Here is a 23,105-nt window from a genome sequence, read left to right as displayed (position 1 = left end):
AAGTGAGCCATTTACGAGCAGGGTCATATTAAAGAAACACTGCCATCAGACTCAAGCAATGTGGTTCCAATACCATTGATGCAGCTCTTCACGTCATGCTGGCCAATGAACTCCAAGTCCATTGTCCATTTCATCAGTAAAGTAAGAAGTGAGCCATTTACGAGCATGTATTATTTAGGGCTTTCAAAATACAGTTTTCACTTTTTCATATCCCTTCAACATCCAAATCAGTAACAATAACTTGTGGCCACTGTAAGTATTTTAAAATACAGCTTAGTTCTTTCATTACATTGCATTTTATGCAAACCAAATAGATACTAGCTATCCTTGATTTTATCATATCACTGAGAGAATTTAATACTTCTTGGCTATTGTCAGGTTTAGTAGCAAATGTACCAAAATATGAGTTTTCAAAAATATTTTCATAAATTTAAGGAATATTAGAGTTGAAAGAATCCTACTACTCAGTATGATTTTCCTATTTTAGATGTTAATACCAATAACAGCTAAAATAAAAGAACATGAATTAAAGGACTTGCTTGCTACTATCCATGGCAATTTTTTGAAATAATACGAATAGAACCAAACATTTAAGAAATATGTTATGTAACCATTGCATAATGAGTGACATTTTCCATGTCTTTGGTATTTAGTTGAAAAATTTGAAACCCAAACAAACAAACAGCAATAACAACAAAACATTAAAACAACCGAAGGAGTTGGCTTGGAAATCAGAAAGACCAAGTTCAAATCCTTGTCTTATTTTTCTGTGGTTGGCAAACAAATTCCTTGTGTTATCTAGAAGACACTAATTTGGTCTTTTTGTTGTTGATTCTGAATTTTATATAAGTTTATAAGGGAGCTTCTGGTAATAAATATTTTTCACCAAACTGGAGATGTAACTTTGGGTAATCTTGCTTTTGTATGTGGCAGAGCCCCCAAGAAAACAAATAGAATCTATTATTTTCAGATGCCCTTTTATATTCCTGGTCCCTTTTACTATACCAGTTATGTATAGTAAATTAAACATAATTTAACATAAAGTTCACTTTTACATTGAAATTAGTTTTTAAAATTAATATCTCACCTTTGAGTACAACTATTGTTTCTTATCTCAATACACTGTGCTTTTTAAAATTCGTTCAGCCATTATATTCTACAATTGTGCAGTGAGCAACTATGGCATAAGAGGCAATGAAAGGAATTTTGAACTTAAATGAGGCACGAGTTTTGCATTCAAGGAGCTTCCGAGAAAAGTGATAGAACACAATAACTCTAATACAAGGCAAGATGTGACAGGTAGCATACAGAGAAATACAAATGGCAGAGCATGAGAGTAAAGAGGGGGCGTGGTCACATGTCTGTCAGAATAATCAGGGGACTTCATGAACCAGAGGTCATCTGAGCTAATGTGAAAATCATATTACTGCCTCAACTTGGCAAGATCAAGTTACCTTGTCCTTGAAATTTAAAAAAAAGAACTGGTTTACCATTTTTAAATTCAGATTCCCAATTTTCATTTTCATTAAAAACTTCTTTAGGATTGTCTAGATTTATAAACAACCAGGAGTTAATTACAGGTGGGAAAAATAGATATGCCTATGAAATTTTGGGTAGCAGAATGAGTCTCTTTAGCAAAGTCTAAAATCCTACTAGGAAACACATAGATGTCAAGGTCTGAATAATTTTTTTTTTTAATATTGCTCACTTATTTAATAATTTATTGAACATAAAATTAGAGAATTAAGGTACTTAAAGAGTATAACCGTTGGAGTTGGACAGATAGGATTCTAAATACCTGATCTACCATTTCACAACTTGAGAGCTAGCACTTCATGTCTGTGAAGCTTTTAAGTTCTGGTGTATTGTAAATTCTTAGTAAATGGTAGGAACAGCTGCTGATATTCTGGGCAACATATAAGGCACCAGTGATATGAAGATAATAAGACATTGTACCTGTCCTCTTAATACCCACAGCAGAGGGTGATTGGTAATTTATTCCTTCTTAAAGACACAAACTTTCATCTATAATAAAGGCACTGCATAAAACTCTTCAAAAGCACTTAATATATTCATCACACACGAAAATGAAGCCCTAACTTCTATCATTAGTTTATTAAGTGTCCTTTTTTTAACAAAGCATTGATAATTACACTCAAATATAAGTTAAAATCTGAACCCAGGTCAAATCAGGAGTCATTTAGATTTTTAGTCCAAGCAGTGATTATAATGTAGCAGAAATAAAGTTCTTGTCAACTAGTGTGAATAACCCAAAACATTAAGGAATCAATCCACACAGAAGCCAATCCTGAAGTTGCAAGTGGAAGTCAAAACTACTTTAATCAAGAATGATTGAAGGGCTAGGACATGGCACAAAAAGCTGATCATTTAAAGCTCGAAACCAAAAAATTACAAAGACTCGGTAATCCCTGTGGGTATTTATTCATCTGTTAATAGAGGACCATGAAAAATAGATCACTTCGTTTGACCTAGCTCTACCCATGTATACTGATGCAGATGTGCGTTAGGCTTTTAATGTGGTTGACGTCATATTTGAAAGGAGCTGGGGCCAAGGTGAGGGATTGGAGTCCCACCCCTAAATATTCTCCATTAAAGTTGTCTACCACGTACCCAAAATGATTCCATTAGTTAATCCTCCATCCAAATACAAACATTTTCTCCTTACCTCTCAAGTCACTTTAAGCCAATATTAGTTTATCCCTGAATTGGGATTTATTTCAGAAAGAGTCCTTTCCTCCTTCAGGGGTTCCTGGTTAAGTAATATTCAGGCCCCCTTGAGAAATGGGAAATGCAGGAGGTATCCATGGAGAGCCAGGCATTTTTCAGGATGAAGTAGTAATTAAAATGAGAAAGTACTTTCTATATTGCCGGTTTCATTATTTACCCATTCATTCTTCCATTCATTTTTGTAAAGCTGTGAGCATGGTGACTGCTATACAACAGAAATTAAACTAAGAGATGTTATACAACAGAATATTTCAGTAGGGAGTCAAATCAACTTGAACTAAAAAATTTGTGACAAAACTTACTAGCATGTAGCATTTTGTAAGTTACTTATTTTCCCCAGGTCCTTTGTTACTTCCTGTCTTACCAAGTTATAGTAAATATGTGTGCTAATTTGTATAAAAAGTCTAGTGCCTGACGCAGAGATCCTGAATACATGTTAACATTCTTCCTTCCTGTGTCAGAATACTGATTGGTTAATTGGAATGCTGGGTAGTATCTCAAAGGCTTCTCAGGTATTCTGCTTTCTCCTTCTGTGCTGTCAGCTTGCTGAGATGCTGGCTTTAACGTGAAGCAAAATATTACATATTGCTATTCACAGCAACTATCCCAAAGGAGATGTGTTTCTACCATCAAAATTAACTTCATCACATTTTCTATTTCTTAAGACATTTCAGTGCCCTTTATTTTATTTGCTAGATGTGTTATCAATAAATAATCTCTTTTATTTACATCTTAAGTCAAAATAGTTTTTTTAATGGACTTTATCCTGCCTTTCTTGACCTCTTAAAGATAACTCTGCAGTTGCCATGCAGCAAAGCATTGTTGGAGAAAGTTATGGAACCTGCTGATCTAATCCTTTACTGTCTCCTCTTTGTCAAGTTCAATCTGGTTGTATCTGCTACTGTCTCAGAAATGACTGTAATCCCCTTCTCATTTTCTTGGTAGAATAACCATTATAGCAGTTGTTTCAAACTCTCCCCTTTCCTTAATGCAATCAACACCTTCTCAGATCTACTGCTCTCAAGATTGACTCTCAAAGGACAATTTCCACTCCTGTAGTACGGAAAATATTGATATGATTTAACATGCATTTCCTCAGATGTGCCTACCTTTACTTCAACATATCAGGACTCAAATTCATCCTCCTATTTGCCCTTCAGGGCTCACACAGTAAGGCTTCGCTCCATTTTTCTAATGCAAATACAAGCTGACCTGTGGTTTATCCCTTGTCTGTTAACATCAGCAACTAGCTACTTACTCGACCCTCTGTATTTTTCTCTGAGAATAATTTTTCTCCACTTTCAAACGTGCTATTTATACCCTACATTGAAAAGGTTTTCAATTTATTCATTGCCTCAAGTGACCATCTTTCTGGTGGAAATTTCTCAAATTTTTCAGCATGCGTCGACTGCCACCCACTTCTTCTTTTTACTTGCTATCCACCGCTATCTTGCTTTTATTTCCATCACCTAACACAAACTGCTTCCAAAAAGTTACCAACTCATCCTCCTTGTTCATTCCAATAGCCTTTCTCCAGCCTCAACTTTCTGGATAATTTTATGAGATACTCTCTTCCTTTTTTTTTTTTTGAATAATGGAAAACTTTCTGATTTATAATGTCTTGCCTCTCTGACCATCTCAGACTCTTTCTCTCCAACCCCCTAAATGAATGGCTCTCTAAATCCCATTATTAGTTGAGTGATTTTATATATTCCCATGGATTCACCTGCCACCTCCGTGCAAATGCATTCTGGACATATCCCCAGGTCTTACTTCTCAAACTGACAATTATTTTGTTCCTACCAGGATGCACTTATGTTATGTCCCAAAAGGCAGAACATTATACTAAACGCTATTAAATTTAAAAAAATCAAAATAGTATGCCAGTGACAGAACCAGTTTTGATGAAAAATTAGTAAAAGTACATATTCTGAAAGAGCCTACATATGTATTTAACTAAACATTTTTGTCATGATGTGGCTTTTCACTAAATTCCACTTAATCTCAATTTAAAATATTTTTCTGTACAAAAGAGGTAAACAGAGACCACACCATCGCAGGCACAATAAACTCACTTTTTTGTCTGCATAGTAAGGGTCCAGGTCCTCCAGGGGCTCCGAAACCATGCCCTGAGGGATGTCCCCATAGATGAAGGGCAGCTGTTTGCCGGCTTCCAAGTCAGTGCTTGGCTTTGGCCCTTCTTCGTCATCGTCTTTCTTTTCTTCTTTGGGTTCCTTTGTTTTTCCTTCAGCAATACGTTGTTCAATGAGGGCAAGAGACTGTTTTGTGAAGTAGACAAAGCTCTGAGGTCCTGGGGGAGGCAACATTGCCATCTTTTCATCCTGTATATTTTATTTCCCCTTCAGCTCCTTACATAAGAGGCCTAAGTAGAAACAAACAAAGCCTTAAGTGGTTGCCAGCCAGAGACGGCACTTGAAAAAAAAAATAATAGTAATAGTAATAATAAAACAGATTTTGGTTTCAACTACAAGAAGCACTGTGTTCACAGAATTATCATCATGTTGAATGAGCACTTAAGTGACTACGACGTACATGACTCATTTTCCATGCTCTCTAATGATCTTTATTTAAGAATTTGAACTTAACACTTCACAGATCTTAAAGTGATAACTTAATGAAAAATGTTTAATTCCCTTTATTTTTCATCTGTATTTACTCTTAGTGCAATTCAGTTCAACTTTCCTTGTTTAAAAATCTTTATGACAGTGCTTCTGATAGCACCACTCTCCAGGTTCCCTTCTTGCCTCTCTCGTCACCTGATCCTCTTCTGTCTGACATCTCATAATATACTCACACCCTCTGCTTCTCTTTCTTGAGGAAACTCATCTCTGTGAAGTGAGGTGGTGGAAGACTGTTTTACTCTATTTTACACTTTTAGATTTTCTTACAATAAATACATATACCTTTATGAATCAGAAAAAAATATATTTCCATTTTGAATTAAAAACAATTTAGGCAAATGTTCCAGAAGAACAAAGAAGATAAAAGGAATTTGGGAAAGGTTTGGCATAGATTCCATTTAAAAAGTAAAAACACTATAATAGGCATTCAAATTATGACTTCCCTAATTAACTTACATGTGTATACAAAACATTACAAGAACTACAGGAAAGAAAAATACAAAATAAAAAATACAAACTTCTATATATTATTATTTTGGAATGTTCTAAATAAAAGAGCATAAAAAATAACTGTTCCTATTTTTAAAATAACAGACTTATTATTTCAATGAGTCAAGATAACTTCATAATTCCTCCACTGGAAAATAAAAATGAGTCCTTCTGCATTAGGATTGCCTGAGAGTTGGGACACACCAACTTCTAGTATGTCAACCCACTGTGAACAACTTGAAAGGTTGTATATTAAGTGATATCATGACACACAGAGGGAGGATAAGCTAAGAGAAGCCACGGTCTGTTCTTTTATTTTCCAATGCGAAACATAAAAATTAAGCAAATCACAATAGTGACAACACAGGTTATATAGATTCAGAAAAAGTAGTGAAAAGAAGCTGAAACTAATTATTCTTTTACAGATTTCTCCTATTCCCATGTCAAACAAAATTTACTTCAATTATGTTTAGAGCAAAATGGATGACTTTTCCCCTTAGTTATTTGGGTATGGTATAAGAATAACCCTTATCAGAAATCTATGTATTTTTTTAAGGTGGAAAACCAGCTTAAAAACAACAGAAACTCATTTTGCAATGTAAAATTATAGAAAGGATTATAATGCAAATTTAGCTTTTCTGAAAAAATGCATTTTTATGTTTTTAATCACATAAATGAGTCTGGATTTTGCCATGGTATGTATCAACATATTTCTTTTTAAATCTGCTAACCCATATTCATTTAAAATGTTTTTACCAAATAGTTAATCTGGGCATGTTCCTATATCAGATATTTAAAGCTGTGAGAGTAAAGAGAAAACACAGTTTTTGTCATTAAGGACCTTACATTCTAAAAAGGAATACCAATCATACCAAATCATACAGCAAAGACAAGCCTGGTTTGGCCATACTACAGGAGAATACAATCAGCTTAAATAACTCACAGCCTTCCTTTATATCCTGATGTAGACACGGAGAAAGAGATATAGGCATGTGCCAGGAGTGAGGGTGCCATAGGTAATAGGGAGTAGCAAGTTCCTGTGATTCAAGTACAAAATTTCAAACATTACTGACATAAATTCCAGGACTCTTTTAGGAGCCTCTCCAAACACGGAGAACTCAAAACATCTTATAAATACTAGATATATAGCAATAGTTCATGAGAGAAAATTTGCTGAAAGCCATGCAATGGCATATTTGGAAATAAGAACACATCTCTACCTATGGATTCAGAATTATGGAATTTTATAATTATGAAAAAGAAGAGCAAAGTCAGTCCATTCTGCTGGCCACAAGCAGCTAAAATTGTTGCTTTTGAACAAAATTCATATAGTTAATTGACTATGTGTCTGCTGGTTTGCCCTGGGTTTTAAAGTATTTGACTAAGATTATTTATTGTTATTTCTATAAATTCAAACCAGTAAGAAGAGGTATAGATTTTGATGGAAACGAAAGTTGAGAAGAATTTCGAAGAATGTAGTGAAAAATAAGGGACACTGCATCTGCACATTCAAAAGCAGGACAGAGTGACTCATGAAAGAATGAATCATGACTCAGCATTCCACTACTAGGTAAGTACTCAACAGAATTGAAAACATGTCCCCGCCAAACTTGTACCTGAATGTTCAGAGCAGCATTATTCTTAATAGCCAAAAAGTGGAAACAATCCAAATGTCTGTCGACTGACAAAATGGGGCATATCCACACAACGGAATACGACAATAAAAATAAATAAAATACAGATACATGTTACAACATGGATGAACTCTGAAAACCCCGTGAAGGTGGCCAGACCCAAAAGGTCACATACTGGATGATTCCATCTGTATGAAATGCCCAGAACAGGCATACCCTCAGAGACAAAAAGTACATTGCTATTGCCAGAAGCTGGGGGGAGGGGGTAGTGAGGAGAGACCATTAATGGTTATGGGGTTAATGGTTAATAGGAATGAAGTTTCTTGGGGAGGTGATAAAAAGTTCTAAAATTAGATAATGGCAATGATTGCACAACTCTGTGAATATGCTATAAACTACTGAACTTACACTTTAAAGGATGATTTTTATGGTATGTGAGCTATACCTCAATAAAATTATTATAAATGCTTTCTAAAAAAATTGAATCATGAAATCTGTGAAAATTGCCCTAAGCTGAGAAGAGAGGTTTAGGAAAATGGAAACAAATGCACATACTCAACACCCATCACTGTATAAGTCTCTGTAGTCTCAGTATAAACATGGGATTGCTCTTGGTGTAAGATTAATTCAGGAGAAGCTAAGGTTTAGTTCTAGCACTTGAAGGCCAAGCCTGGTACAGGTTTTAAAACTGTGGTCACAAATCAATCTGAGAAGCAAGGCAGTGAGTGTAGTTGCCACTTGGGCTTAGGAGATTCCTCAACACTTTTGGAAATCACAAAGGCGAGGAGGGGTTACTTGTGTCAACTGACTTTCAGTGTACACATACATGGTCTCTTGCGGGAAGAGATGGCTGAAGAACTGGTATTTTTGTACATCTTACATTCAAATGAAGGTGTCACCTCTTTCAAGAATTATTTGACAGAAATCCAGGTAAGTAGATGTCATGAACTCAGATGTCCAGTCACCAGCTCCACTCTTTCAATATTCTTACTCTCTTTTTCCCTCTTTTTCTTCTCCTTGCTCATGCACATTCTCAATATACAGTTTCTGAGTAACTACAGTATATGGAAATAGCAGGGATGGTGGGTGATTCAAGTCAGTGGTACCACTGGGACATATTTTCCTCAGGCTAAATTGAAGGAAGACACTAAGCACCTGCTTAACATCAGGGCCTTGAAAAGTTAAGTTGAAGAGACTCCAGTCAGATTCCATAATCATCCTCTAGTTTGGAGGGTAGAGGGGAAATCACTGCTTCCTGTCTGGATGATGGGAAAAAATAATGTGTACCAAATTTTGAGGGTAATTTTGCAATATCTATCAAAAGCCTCAAATATGTTGATTCATTTTTATGGCCAAACAACCTCCCTTCTAGGAATGTAACCAAAAGCAATAATCTCAGATGTCCTCAAACATTTATGAAGATGTTTACTGCAATGTTTTTATAATATTGAAAAATTGTAATCAATACAAAAGTCTAAATGTCAGGGTTTCATTAAATGAAAATAAACATACAATGAAAAACTGAGTGGCATTTCAAGAGTGCTTTTAAAGACTATTTAATAAATTTAAAAAATCTTATAAAGGATAATTAATAGAATACAGGGTACATGTACACAAACATATATTTATATTCATCTTAATTTTTTAAAATGTATAGAAAGAAACTCTGAAATTAAATACACTATATATTTAATGAAGGTCATTCCTAGCTGAGGGCTTATGAGTTATTTTTATTAATTTATTTATACTTATTTTTCAAATTTTAACAATAAAAATGTCATGCTTTTTTATCCAAAAAAGCGTACTTTAAAAAGAAGCACTTAAATTTATTTGACCAGATTTAATATATTTAATGAAATCAGCCTCTGTTTATTCTTTCCATATTTAGTTTACAATTCTGAAAATTACCATGTTTCCACTTATTAATATCACTATGACTGCATCTTCTTCAGAGTAAGATCACAATATTGCACATGAAGACAATATTTTTGTGTTCTCATGACTATTTTGCCGACCTACCATTAATCTCATAATAGAAGATACTTAACTTCTGAAAATAAAAACTGAAGGTATTATCCTTGTATCTAGGATTTCTTACAGTTATAATAGGTATCAAAATATTTATTCTGAACTCTTATTTTCTAGCTATTATCTATGTATGTATGCATTTCTCTCTCTCCCTCTCTCTCTCTCTCTGTCTATCATCTACCTATTTTTATCTCATACATCTTTTCCAGTCAAAGCAATGTCAACTTCCAGTTCATGACAATGGTCTTGACCCATGTGTTTACCACCCCTTGGCTTCCAAATTCCCACTGCACTGAAAACAAAGATGCACTGTAGGGAAGAGTTTCATGACATCATTGAACACCAAAAAAGACACTAAACAGTTTTCACAAATCTGAAGAAGAGATAGCAGATGGGGGGGGGTTACCCCAGTGAAGAGATCAGAGCAGAAGGCACAGCCTAAAACACTCATCTGAGAATGTCAGAACAGAGAAAGAAATACTTCTTCCCAGCACAGAAGTCATAGAGTTGGCACACAGGGCAAGTATGTCAGAAAACAAGCTGACTAACCCAAGGATTGTCGATTTAACAACTTGCAGGTCACATTTCCCACTACTCCCTCTGTATTCAAGTATAAAGCAGCAGAATTTATCCCCAGGCTAAAACCAAAAAGTTAATCTTTGAATTAATTGAGATAAGACCCTTAGGGTGTCCATTTCCATTTTAGCTGAAAGCAGAGTGGAGACTGGGGAAAGGTGGACTCTTCTTCTTGCCCATACATCCTAAAAGGAAGCCAGCCTATCAACACACCAGACACACACAGAGAGCTTGCCGTCATCCCTCTTTCAAGGGAGTATTTGTTTGGAAAACAGGCCTACATAAAGGCAGGAGAAATCCTGACCAACAACAGCATAGACTTTCATTTATAACTATTAATAGATAATTAAGGATAAATTGGTAATCAAAGACTACCAAACATGAAACTGAAGGACTAAGACAAACAGACCAAACTCCTAACTCTAGAAAAAAGGAAAAAGCAAACATAGGGGAATATTAAGAGTTTAAAATTAGTATTCCCAGAGAAACCTGAGAGGATAGAGAATCTATTACAGAAAAGAATAGGCTACAAAAAAAAAAAAAAAAGAGGTATCAAAACAACAAAAATTCCTAATAATTAGAGGCATGATGGTCAAAATAAAAATTTCAATAGAATGTTTGCTGAAAAGAACTAGAAGTCAGAATTTTAGTTACCTTTCAAGGGTACTTTACCAGGAAGGGGCATAAGTGAGCATTCTAAGGTGTGGAAATGTTCTGTATCTTGATCTGTGTGATGGTCACATGGGTACGTACATATGTAAAAATTAATGGAGTTCTATACTTTGGATTTGTGTCAAAAAATTCTCCTAAAAAGTAGTGCAAAAGAGCAAAGGAAAGCTCAAAATAAAATTCAGGAGATATAGAATAATCCAGGGAGTCCCAACATCAGTCTCATTTGAGCTTCCAAAAGAGGGAGCAGCAAATGGAAAAGAGAAAATAATAATTTTAAAAAGATAGAAGAAAATTAATCAAGAGTCATCTTGAAAATACAAAAGAGGTTCAATTAAAAAGGTCGATTCTAGTGAAAATTTAGAATTCCAATAAGAAAGACAAGATTTTGAAAAAAATCCATATATTAGATCCATTGTTTTGTTCTCTTTAGGGTAAACTGGAGACAATCTGAAATTTATTTTATTAATATCTTCCTTTCAAGGGACCAATGTGTCACACTGCAAACTCCCACAGGGTAAGGAATGTCTCTTCGACTTTCTTTGCTTAGATGAATACAGAAAGCTTTATTAGGTGCCACCTATGGTTGGCTTGCTGAATGTATGATTTCCAATGGTATCAATTTTCATTGAATCTCACACCAATTCTTCCATAACTAGGTATGGATACTGGCATCATGTTAAACAATATCAAGAACCCATATTATAAAATTAATGAGTCTTATTCCCTACTATTTTCTTAAATACTACTATTTTAAAAGCTCTTTTCACTTAGGTAACAGTAAAAAGGTGGCTAAGGACTTCCCTGGTGGCGCAGTGGTTAAGAATCCGCCTGCCAATGCAAGGGACCTGGGTTCGATCCCTGGTCCAGGAAGATCCCACATGCTGCAGAGCAGCTAAGCCCTGGAGCCACAACTACTGAGCCTGCACTCTAGAGCCCACGCACCACAACTACTGAGCCCGCGTGCCACAACTACTGAAGCCCGCACGCCTATAGCCTGTGCTCCACAACAAGAGAAGCCACCGCAATGAGAAGCCCACGTGCCGCAACGAAGAGTAGCCCCCTCTCGCTGCAACTAGAGACAGCTCGCACACAGCAAAAAAGACCCAATGCAGCCAAAAAAAAAAAAAAAAGGGCAGCTAAGTGTCATTTTTCCCTATTGCTGCCAAAAAATGTATGTCAGAATGAAGGTATACTCTGTTTTGGTTCCCAACCTGGGTGTATAAAAGAATCATCTGCATAACTTAAAAACTACAGCTGCCAGGGCTTATCCAAGTAATGCTGAAATAAAATTTTTGAGGGAGGGTTTAAGTTTATCTACTTTAAAAAAGCATAAAATATTGATGTGATTCCCCTTTTAAGAACCATTTTTAAAGCAACAAATGCACTAAATCAAAAACAGCAGATGAATACATATAAATTAATGACCAGGTTTTATTATTCAATAAGATAAATCAAATGCAATTAAAAGCACACAAAAGTTTTTGGATTTTGTTTTATTTGAAGAGTATGTAGTTGGAATGTAAAATATGAAAGTTTAAAGTCTCCATTTTAAAATTGAAAAGATAAACATAAATTCCATTCAATAAAAACAACACATTTTTTGAACTGGGAATCTATATTATGCTCCGTTAAAGAAAGAAGATTTGGAATGAGGGGAAAAAAGGAGGAAATGAAAAAGGTTGAATGAGAGAAGGAAGATGATAAACAAACTGAACAGGAAAGAAGAGTGTAATAGGGTAAAAGGGAGAGAGACTAACAAAAATACCCTTGGTCCCTTAGCTCCCTTCCGGCTACAAAGTCCAAGACAACAAAAAAAACAAAGCAAGTTCTTCACCATATTAATTTTTATTTTTAATTCTCAACATTTTAAGCATCATTCATGTCATTCATGTCATATTACTTCATCTCTATTAAGACAGGAACCCCAAATATCAAATTATTATGTTGTACACCTGAAATTAATATAATGTTATATGTCAATTATTCCTCAATTTAAAAAAAGCTGATCTTTCAACTTTTAGGAATAAATGACAGCACTGTAAAAAAAGAAGACAAAGATATTAAAAGAAACATGTTTATCAGCTTAAGAACTAAAGGTATGTATTAATTTATGAATGCTAAATATTTAGCAATGTACACACTTAAAATTTTTTTTTTCATTTTACATAAGTTTCTCCAGTTTCTCTTCAAATTTGAGTTTCTGCAAGACATTGAAAATATGGCTCAATTTCCAAAAATGTAAAATGGACAAAATCCTTCATAATATATACCATGAAGTGCACTTGTATTCAATACAGAAAAACTCAAACTGGTTTCAGTAGCTCACAGATCAGTCATCATCTTGACCTTTCCCATCACAATCCACGTTCCACATTTTATACCTATTGACCCTTTACAGATGACTTAATTTCTCTGAGCCTCAGTTTCCTAGTTTGAAAATGGTGTTAATAATCACTGCCTCCAAGAGTGGTTAGGGTTGGCATGGTTAAGTGTATATAAAGTGTTTAGGAGAATTTTACACATAGTAACCATATATGGTGCCATTAATATTATTAACTTGTCTCATGTTTCCATTTGAATTCCTTGCTTTGGTCATTTACATCATACATTTGTAATTAAGATCTACTAATTACAATAAACGAGGATATTTCAATTTATAGAAATTTATTAGCCTTTTAAACAAGAAACATAGTTCACATATATGTACAACACAAGCAGAGATTTGATTTAGAGACATGATTCAAGTGCAAGTTCAGGAGCCAGAAATCCTAGAGTTTGAATCCTGGGTTTACTAGCTACTAGTTATGTGATCTTGTATATCCAAGTTATGCAACCTATCTGAGCCTAAAAGACACTGAAGCATTTACAACAGAACCAGTTACTTTGTAAAACATAATGTTAAACACTACAAATATCCCCAGAATGAATCTTCATTGCTCAGAGATTTAGATGGCTGCTGAGTTTCCTTTGTCTAAGTAAATTCCCATTACTTTGCCTTTGCTGCCTTGAACTTTATATCAACATTTGTGAGATAATTTTTTATTTAGATGAAATTATGTGGTTCAAGAGCTATCATTAAGATGTTTTTTTCTTTTTTTTAATTGAAGTGGTATTTCTGTACAGGCTCAAAAGGAAGTGAATTCTACCACTTGGTTCATCTTCTGAGAAGCATTTAAGTATCATTAATGGAGTCTCTGAACAGAGTACAGGAATGATCCTTTCCTTCAAGCAAAGAAATATCAGTCTCTAGAAAGTTTTAGGGACTCTGGGTACCTTCTATGGCTCTGAACATACTGTTCCAAAAACTGTATTCTTGTAGTCATGTATCAGCAGCAGCCATGACAAAGCTGCTTTGGGGGATTCCTTTAGTCCTCAGGGTCCTAGGAAGCCCCTCACATAGGGATAATTTCTGAGAGTGAGATGGGTGTGGGTTCCCCTAGATGTTTACAGTCCAAACTGGGAATCTCCCAGAAATCAATGAAGTGAACCCCAACACCAGTTTTTACTTAAATGTGGAAAAGGGAAAAAATGTGGTCTGTGCCCATTATCTTATGCTGGTAAAGGTCTCAGTGGCCTCTGTTACCTTAGCCCCACGGAAGGTGCCTAATACTGGAACTCTAAATGGCAGTTCCCAATTGATTTATTAATGCCAGAGTGTCAACTCTATTGTGGTTCAGGTAGGATATGTGTATATCATGTCCAAGTAATTTTGTAATAAGAAATGGGCTTTTGTAATGATTATCAGCATACTTTGTCTTACCCATGTAATATATATTTAAAAATAGAATTATCCTCTTAAAATATTTCCTATGGAATACTTCAGCAGTTAGTTTCATTTGACAAGTTTCAACATTTCTTGCAGAGATCAGGTAATATTTGAATTTCTTATTTCTTTGTGATTAGACAATTAAAGATATGATATTCCCTCATTTCAAGGAACAGGAGAATAATTACATGTTCATAATTCTATAATAAACTCAGGCTCTGTTTTATATTCCATCACTGAGTCTCTTACCTATAGCTTACTTAAATTTATATAAAATTAAAATAGATCCAATAAACCATTTTGAAGATCTGCCAAAATCTGAATCAACTTTGGTCAAATCTAAATTATTTCAGACAGTGGGCAAATGTAAAAATAAGTAAAATAGGATGTTATATTGATCTCACTGTTCTCAAATGAAAGACTGCTTTGAAAATGTCACTTGTCTGGAAACAGACAGTGATATTTTCTCACAGGTAAAATTTTAGCTGGAGTACCATTCTTTTTTTTTTTTTTTTTTTTTTTTGCGGTACGCGGGCCTCTCACTGCGGAGCACAGGCCCTGGACGCGCAGGGTCAGCGGCCATGGCTCACAGGCCCAGCCGCTCCGCGGCATGTGGGATCCTCCCGGACCAGGGCACGAACCTGTATCCCCTGCATCGGCAGGCGGACTCCCAATCACCGCGCCACCAGGGAAGCCCTCGAGTACCATTCACTTTTAAAGCCTTCTCAAGACACCATGGAATCCATACACAAGCATTTTAAAGGGCAATTTAAAATAAATCATACCTCACATCAACAGTGATAACTCATGTTGATGATATGTTCTCTTGATATATGATGAGAATGGTGCTTTACTTGTATAGTAGTCCTCCCCAAAATTCAAAACTTTGATCCTAATCATGAGAAAAACATCAGAAAACCCCAAGTCAGGGACATTCTACAAAATACCTGACCAGTACTCCTTCAAATCATCAGTTATCAAAAACAAGGCAAGTCTGAGGAACTGTGACAGCCTATAGATGTCTAAGGAGACATGATGGCTAAATGTAATCCTGGTATCCTGGGCAGGATCTTGGATGAGAAAAAAAAGACAGTGGCGAAAACCTAGGGCAATCTGAGTAAAGTATTATTACTTAATAATAATAATGTATCATTATGGTTTCATTAATTGCAAGATATATACCATAAAAATGTAAACTGTTATTAATAGGGGAAACTGGGTATGGAGTACATGGGAACTCTGTACTACCTGCATAATTTTTCATAAACCTAAAACAATTCCAAGATAAAAAGTTCATTTAAAAAAAAAGAGACAACACAGGTATAAAATTATACTAATATTATGTAAAGTTAACAATGTACCAGTAATTTTATCAAGTAAATACATTGCCATTATTTAGAATATACCTAAGTGATAACAGACCTACAAAACTGAGCTACTTTAATTTAAATGGGTTATAATTAATACATAAAAATATTTTGCATAGTAAAAAATAGCATCACTTTGATAAACAGGAGATCCATTAGAAATGCTGAACAATTTTTAAGTTATTATGCTTGGGAGGGTAATTTTTATAAATGTGCCCTCTTGGGTAAGGAATAAGCTTACAACTTATAAACATAGAATTAGACTGGAGTCACAATGTCTGAGTCCTGATTATACTTGAGATCATTATGACTAAGTAGGCTAAAAAATTCATCTATGGGGCTTCCCTGGTGGCGCAGTGGTTGAGAGCCCGCCTGCCGATGCAGGGGACATGGGTTCGTGCCCCGGTCCGGGAAGATCCCACATGCCGCGGAGCGGCTAGGCCCACGAGCTATGGCCGCTGAGCCTGCGCGTCCGGAGCCTGTGCCCCGCAACGGGAGGGGCCCCAACAGTGAGAGGCCCGCATACCGCGCAAAAAAAAAAAAAAAAAAAAAAAAAAAAAAAAAAAAAAATTCATCTATAAGGGATTCATATGTGTTTTCTTTTAGATTAAGGGTAATTTAGCTCACTCGGTAGTGTTAAGCATACCAAGTATTTTTTAAGTTGTTAAATTAATGCATTATTATATGTCTGTCATGATGATGCAGTTAAGCTATAAAAGGCTCTCTTTTGGTTTCTGTATTACTTTAGAAACTGTGGGGTAACACTGCGATGAAGGAAATCTATCTGACTCAGAAATTCTCATTTTACTGACTTCTAAACACCTGATAATAGTCAGGGATACACTTAATTAACCATTTCTTATAAGGAAAGTCCTCTGTTGCCACCATGGCATTTTAAAACCCTCATCTATGTTCAGTGACATCCCCTTTACAATTTTTCTACTCATAAAATCTAAAATCTCATGATAAAAGAGAAAGTCATCATCAGGAGATGCGAGAGGCAACCTTTACTTCCAGTACAAACTGTTATGATATAAGCTCTCTTTTATCAGAACTACAAAACTTCAGATGAGTCTGGAAGTTCTGCTCTACATCTTGGCACCAAAGGAAACACTTGGATCCTTCCTATACCCAGCTGCAGTACATGAGAGGAATACCTAGATCATACAAATCCTATCTGTCAGCGACAAGGAAGATGAAGCTGAAACACTCAAAGATAAGAGGAAGTGTACATTAATCATCCAGTAGCTCTACTATTTAGATAAGAAAGTGAAAGCTGCTGGAGGACTGAATCTGGAGAGTATAGGGAAAAAAACAGTAACTAAACCAGGTTTGAGTCCATTCCTGGCTGCTCCCTGAATTGTAATTAGAAGGCCTCTCAATAGACGTTCATTTTGCTGATACGTGAACACCTGATAACATCACTGGAGGAAGGCAATAGACAGATATGCCCTGGCTGTACAAATTTTGTTCCATTCATGGCAGGATGACCATGGCATTTATGTTGCAAAGCAAGATTTTTTGTCAAGAATAAATGCTACATCACATCAGACACCAAGACATAAATTGGGACTGTTCTGGGCAAACTTCGATATGTGCTCATCCTACTTTTGAGACAGCCTAGAAGTTATCAAAAAGGACCTAAGATCCTTACAAGGCATTCCTTTGTAATACTTTCCTTTTTATGGGAGCATATAAGACTAACTGTCTTGATCATTATTTGTCTAGGTGTACCACAGCTACTGTGTGCTTTGCTGAAAGACAGACGTTATGGCTGCACAGAAGTACCAAAATAAACATAGGCAGAACTTAAATCTTAAATCCTTAAGATTTAATCATAATGACATTGCTACTCTTTGGGAATCCTACATCTTGCTTAAATGACATCCCAGGGAGTCTTCTAGCCTGGGACCTCAGATAACTAAAGATTCCCAGCTTCAGGTGCAGGCTGGAAGCACCATGGGTTATATTCAAATACTGCTTGGCATTGCATTTAATATGCAATAAAAGGTCTATAAAAACCCTTTGACTAATCTTTTAATTTGCTGTCTTGATATATCTAATTTTGATCAAAATAAATACATAATTTTAGCTCTAATTTGGGCAGAACCTCTAACACTTCCTATCAGTTTATCATTTTTGAAAATTGTACGAATTTTCAAATTGTTCTACCTCTGTTGCTTTATCTTCCTCTGTGCCAGGTCACGGTTCAGTAAAACCAGTGGTTGTAATCCATTATGTTTAGGGATTTAGGTGATGGCCATATTATTTGTTTCGTTATCTGAAATTTAAAAATTAACCAAAAATTTTTCACTTAAGTAGGCAGTAAGGAGACTAGAATTAAGACAGCCTTTATGAATCTATATGCAATCATCTATTTCCTCAATTTGCTTTGAACTTTATATAATTTCTTACAATGTCATCAGTAGTCACTAAATATAGTACACTTTACTATTTAATTGCCTATCTTCATTGTGGATTTATCTTGTGCATATCCTAGTAATTCCTCACATCTAGCTGGTACTAAGGAGCCTTCCCTTACAAGATGGGTTAGATGAACTAATATGTGTCATCATTGAACTATAGCCCATAAATATATAGCTTCACTTGACTGTTAGAATTAGGTGTCTCGGGCTTCCCTGGTGGTGCGGTGGTTGAGAATCTGCCTACCAATGCAGGGGACACGGGTTCGAGCCCTGGTCTGGGAAGATCCCACATGCCGCGGAGCAACTGGGCCCGTGAGCCACAATTACTGAGCCTGCGCGTCTGGAGCCTGTGCTCCGCAGAGAACAAGAGAGGCAGCGGTAGTGAGAGGCCCGCGCACCGCGATGAAGAGTGGCCCCCGCTTGCCACAGCTAGAGAAAGCCCTCGCACAGAAACGAAGACCCAACACAGCCATAAATAAATTAATTAATTAAAAAAAAAAACAACGAAAAAAAGAATTAGGTGTCTCTAGGAATCTTTAAGATTATATGATCCTAGAGTCTGTAATTGTGCTTAGAACAAAGTAGACCTGCCACTTGGTTTTGTAGTCTCGTGGTCACTGACAATCCAGAACATTAGAAGGTATAAAAATATCCTTCTAGAGTGAACAGTTCTGCGTTTTTACCCCATTGCTGGTTGAGTGGTTTGTTTAGTTTGGAGAAATTCATGGAACTATATATTTAGGATATATGTACTTTTCTGTAAGTATACTGTACTTCATGGAAAGTTTAAAAAGATGAATGTGAAATTTAAAAACTTTTTTCAGAAAACACAAACTGAGAGAATTCATCACCATATGAAAATATACATTAAACATTAAAGGAAGTTTCTAGGCAGAAGGAAAAGATCCTAAGGGAAGAAGAGTGGAAATACAGAGAGAAATGAAGAACATCGGAATGGGTATGTGTCTGTGTATATAAAAGGAAAAACTGACTCTACAAAAATGAATGACTATACAAAGCAATAATAATTCTATATCACGGATTTTAAGACGATGTAGAATAAAATGCATGAATGAATTCCAGTTTATATATTTTCTTGAATCCATCATTATGTATACAAACTAGATTTCCTTTAATCTTATTTAATTTTTACTTATTTCAGCCTGTAACATTTGAGTTTTATTATTAAGGTAGTTGTTCTCAGGTTTCAAAAAAAGAAGATGGAATTTTCTTCTCTGTTATGTAGAAAACACTGTCCATGAAGACCTTAGTGCATACTGTTGTATAAATATTACTATTTTCAAAGTAGCCTTATTTTGAAAGAGCCTTCAATAACTGAAAATTAGAAAACGAATCTTAAATGACCAGCCATCAGTTAAAGTATTTTCAACGTGATTATTTGTATTAAAATTTATTTTTAAATGCCATCACAATAAACTGTCAGCAGAATTAACAGGATGTGCTTTGGGGATTTTTCTTTATTAAGCTACAAAAGACTAAAGCAAGAAGACCTAAACATTATGAATTCCTTATTGGTCAAATTATTAAGACAAACTGAAGGTAATCCTGATTTTAAGATCACCTCCCAACAGGTTATACAAATAATAATTGTTACATGTGTGAAATCATATGATGTTAATATTCCTTACTATGTCCATTTCATTTTACTTACTGTTCAACAAATATTTTAAAACTGATTACTAAGTGTCAGACACAATACCACATTCTGGGGACACAAATAACAAAATAGGTAGCCTTGGTCCTTGTCCTCTGGGACCTACAGTCTATTGGGAATATGGGAAGGCAAACAATTGCAATCCATCTATCATATGACAGTAATGAGAATATATGGAAAAGGTACCTGACCTGGACTCTGGAAGGAAGATTTTGGTCAAGGAGGGAAGATGGGTAGAGGTTTGGGTGGTCTGTACTATGACTTGCAGCCCCGATAAGTCCTCTGCCTTGGCACTCTTTATTTGTAAGACTGTTAAGTGCCTACTATGGTCCAGGAGCTGTCTTTGTCATTTTTTAGGTTTGTCCCTAGCCTGATCGTCTTCTCCACACTCAGCTTTTCTAAACAATAAAAAAGTCATCTCTGGGGCTTCCCAGGTGGCGCAGTGGTTGAGAGTCCGCCTGCTGATTCATAGGACATGGGTTCGTGTCCCGGTCCGGGAAGATCCCACATGCCGCGGAGCGGCTGGGCCCGTGAGCCATGGCTGCTGAGCCTGCGCGTCCGGAGCCTGTGCTCCGCAACAGGAGAGGCCACGGCGGTGAGAGGCCCGCGTAACCGCAAAAAAAAAAAAAAAAAAAAAATCATCTCTGGCTTTGTCCTTCCATGGACTCTGAAATGTATAACTTCATAAGCTCTTTAGAGTCTATTCCTGGATTTATCTAATCTCAGGCTATTCTAACTTAAATTTTTTAAAAGTTTGCACAAAGCCTGTAAAGATTAAATCATAATTTAGCTGTACTGTGCATAATATCAACCATCACTGCATTCCATAAATTTTTTGTTTTAACCTCAGGTTTGGAGAGTTAATCTCCCCAGATCATGCCCATCGTCACCACTGGCCATGCAAAGCCTCTATTATTATTTTCTTCTTTATTCAGCTCTGTATGCCAGTCCTGTTTACTCCAGCCCCTTCCCATTCCCATTCTCATCCATATGCAACCATCCTAATGGGTTTACTGTGCGTCTTTGTGTTATGTTTTCTTAAAAATTGAATATTACCTTGGATGCAAGTATCTTAAATTTTTATAAATTTTGTGTTATACACCTCATTCCATTTCTATTTATTTTAAACTAAGCACTATGATTATAAGATCCATCTGTGTTACAATAAGTACATCTAATATGTGCTTCTAACTACTTCTAATATTCCAATGTATATTATCAGACATTTTACCTATCTGCTCTCTTAGTGAGAACACTTGGGTGCCATCTAGGCCCCCCTACCTCTCTGGGGACCCAGAGACAGATCCAGGTTATTTAAGCCTGTAGCCTATACAATTTTTTAGCAGGAGGGACTGAGGGGAAAAATGCAAATTACAAATACAAATTAGATACAGAAATTAAATGTATTTCCATTAAAAAAAAAAACTAACCAATACCACAAACACCATACATTCCAAAATTTAAATGAAATTAACTCCCTAGTACACCTCTTTTAATACTTTTCCTCCATTTTTGGCTTCATTCTCGTTTGACCATCTCTACACAGGGTAACAATTTTTTAATGAGGGAAACAGAGGCAATTTAGTCTTTCCTTTAGTATAACTAATTGGAATGTGTCTTGGTAATGGCATGTACATTTTTAGTATTACTGTCAGATTTGGGAAAACCTCCACCAAGTTCCTTTCATATTTGAGCTTTAAGATACCAGAGCATTTGAGTGTCCTTGTTCAACGGCTAATCTTATATACTCTGAATTGACAACACTCACTAACCACTTTGTCATCGATGTCCTCAACGTAGTGATATACAATGAATTTCATGTTATCTCATGTGTTTGGGTATTTCATGGCCAACCAGCAAGAAATTAAGTATTTTTTCCCAACATATTTATATGATTCACTCTTCTTTAACTGGATTATCAAACAATCCAAGAGACTATTTAATACTTCTATTAGAAATTCACCTCTTCCTTTTAGTGAAATACTGTTTCTTACTTTTGCTTCTGATATGACAAAATGCTTGCTATATTTCATTGTTCAATGTTAATATATAATGATTTCCTTGCTTTTTACAATTTTTGTTTCATATTCCACTAATTTTATATCTAAATTTTCTCTCAGTACTTTAATACAAAAAGTTAAAGATGAAAAAGAAAGTGCCTTTCATATATATACATATATTATATATATTTAGTTAATGTGTCATTTTTAACTTAGAGTATTCTTATATATCTTTCTAAATTGCAATTAAACTGTCATATTTGAGCTTTATTGTGTTTGTGGATAAATATCTTGTACCTCATTTGTAATTGGGTTTCTCAAGAAACCCAAAATATATATTAAGGATATATTTTGGAATTTCATTGTACCTATTTCATGTAATTTGGGAAGCTTTATAATAGGCAGAGTAAATAAAAGAAAATTCCAAGTTGGCATCTGTGTATCAAATATGACATCTATGAAATGTGACCAGTAAAAAAACAAAACAAACATGTAACTGTTGAAAAATACCAAAGTAATCACAATTTCAGTTACTGGGAAGCTTCTCTGGCAAGATTAAAGAGCTGAACATGGCACCTATTCTATATACTTAGTGTTTTTATAAGAGTGTGTGTGATAAATGTACATGGAAGTAACTGTAAACCCCATAAATAAACTCAAATTAAATGTATCTCCAACTCAACTCCTCTTTGCTACAAACCAGATATGGTCATGGCTACTCCAAAACTACTCGATAGCAGGGAAAATCATGGTAATATCGATAGTTAAAATATCTTACTTTTGTAAATCTTACCAAAATAGGTAACATGTGAAAACATTGCTAAAGCTCCTCCTAGATTAAACTTGATTATTTCCTCATTAAACTCACTTCTGTCACCACCACAAAATAACGTTGTCATGAACAACTTTGTATGTGTCCCTTTAGGGAGCTGTGTAAGAATTCTTTGGCAATATCCCGAGGTAGGGAGCATAATTGTTGGGTCCTAGGGTACATATATACATAATTGGACTAAGTAATGTCAAGTTCCTCTCCAGAATGGCTGCACTTTTCTATTCTCCCACCAGAGAAGGTTCTATATCTC

General features: G+C 35.5%; 1 protein-coding gene across 1 annotated transcript in view; it reads right to left on the bottom strand.

The window, feature by feature from the left end:
* SCN9A (sodium voltage-gated channel alpha subunit 9) overlaps nt 1-23,105 on the bottom strand; it is a 151,773-nt gene that overhangs the window by 82,447 nt on the left and 46,221 nt on the right. The window contains exon 2 of the mRNA XM_032637962.1: nt 4,824-5,131. Within this exon, the coding sequence (XP_032493853.1) occupies nt 4,824-5,081 (258 nt within the window). The 5' untranslated portion in view covers nt 5,082-5,131. The remainder of the gene's footprint in view (nt 1-4,823; nt 5,132-23,105) is intronic.

The sequence above is a fragment of the Phocoena sinus genome, chromosome 7 (genome assembly GCF_008692025.1).
Source record: "Phocoena sinus isolate mPhoSin1 chromosome 7, mPhoSin1.pri, whole genome shotgun sequence".
In the NCBI taxonomy this organism is placed as follows: domain Eukaryota; kingdom Metazoa; phylum Chordata; class Mammalia; order Artiodactyla; family Phocoenidae; genus Phocoena; species Phocoena sinus.
Note: the sequence above shows the minus strand (reverse complement) of the source record. Positions and strands in the feature narration are given on the sequence as shown.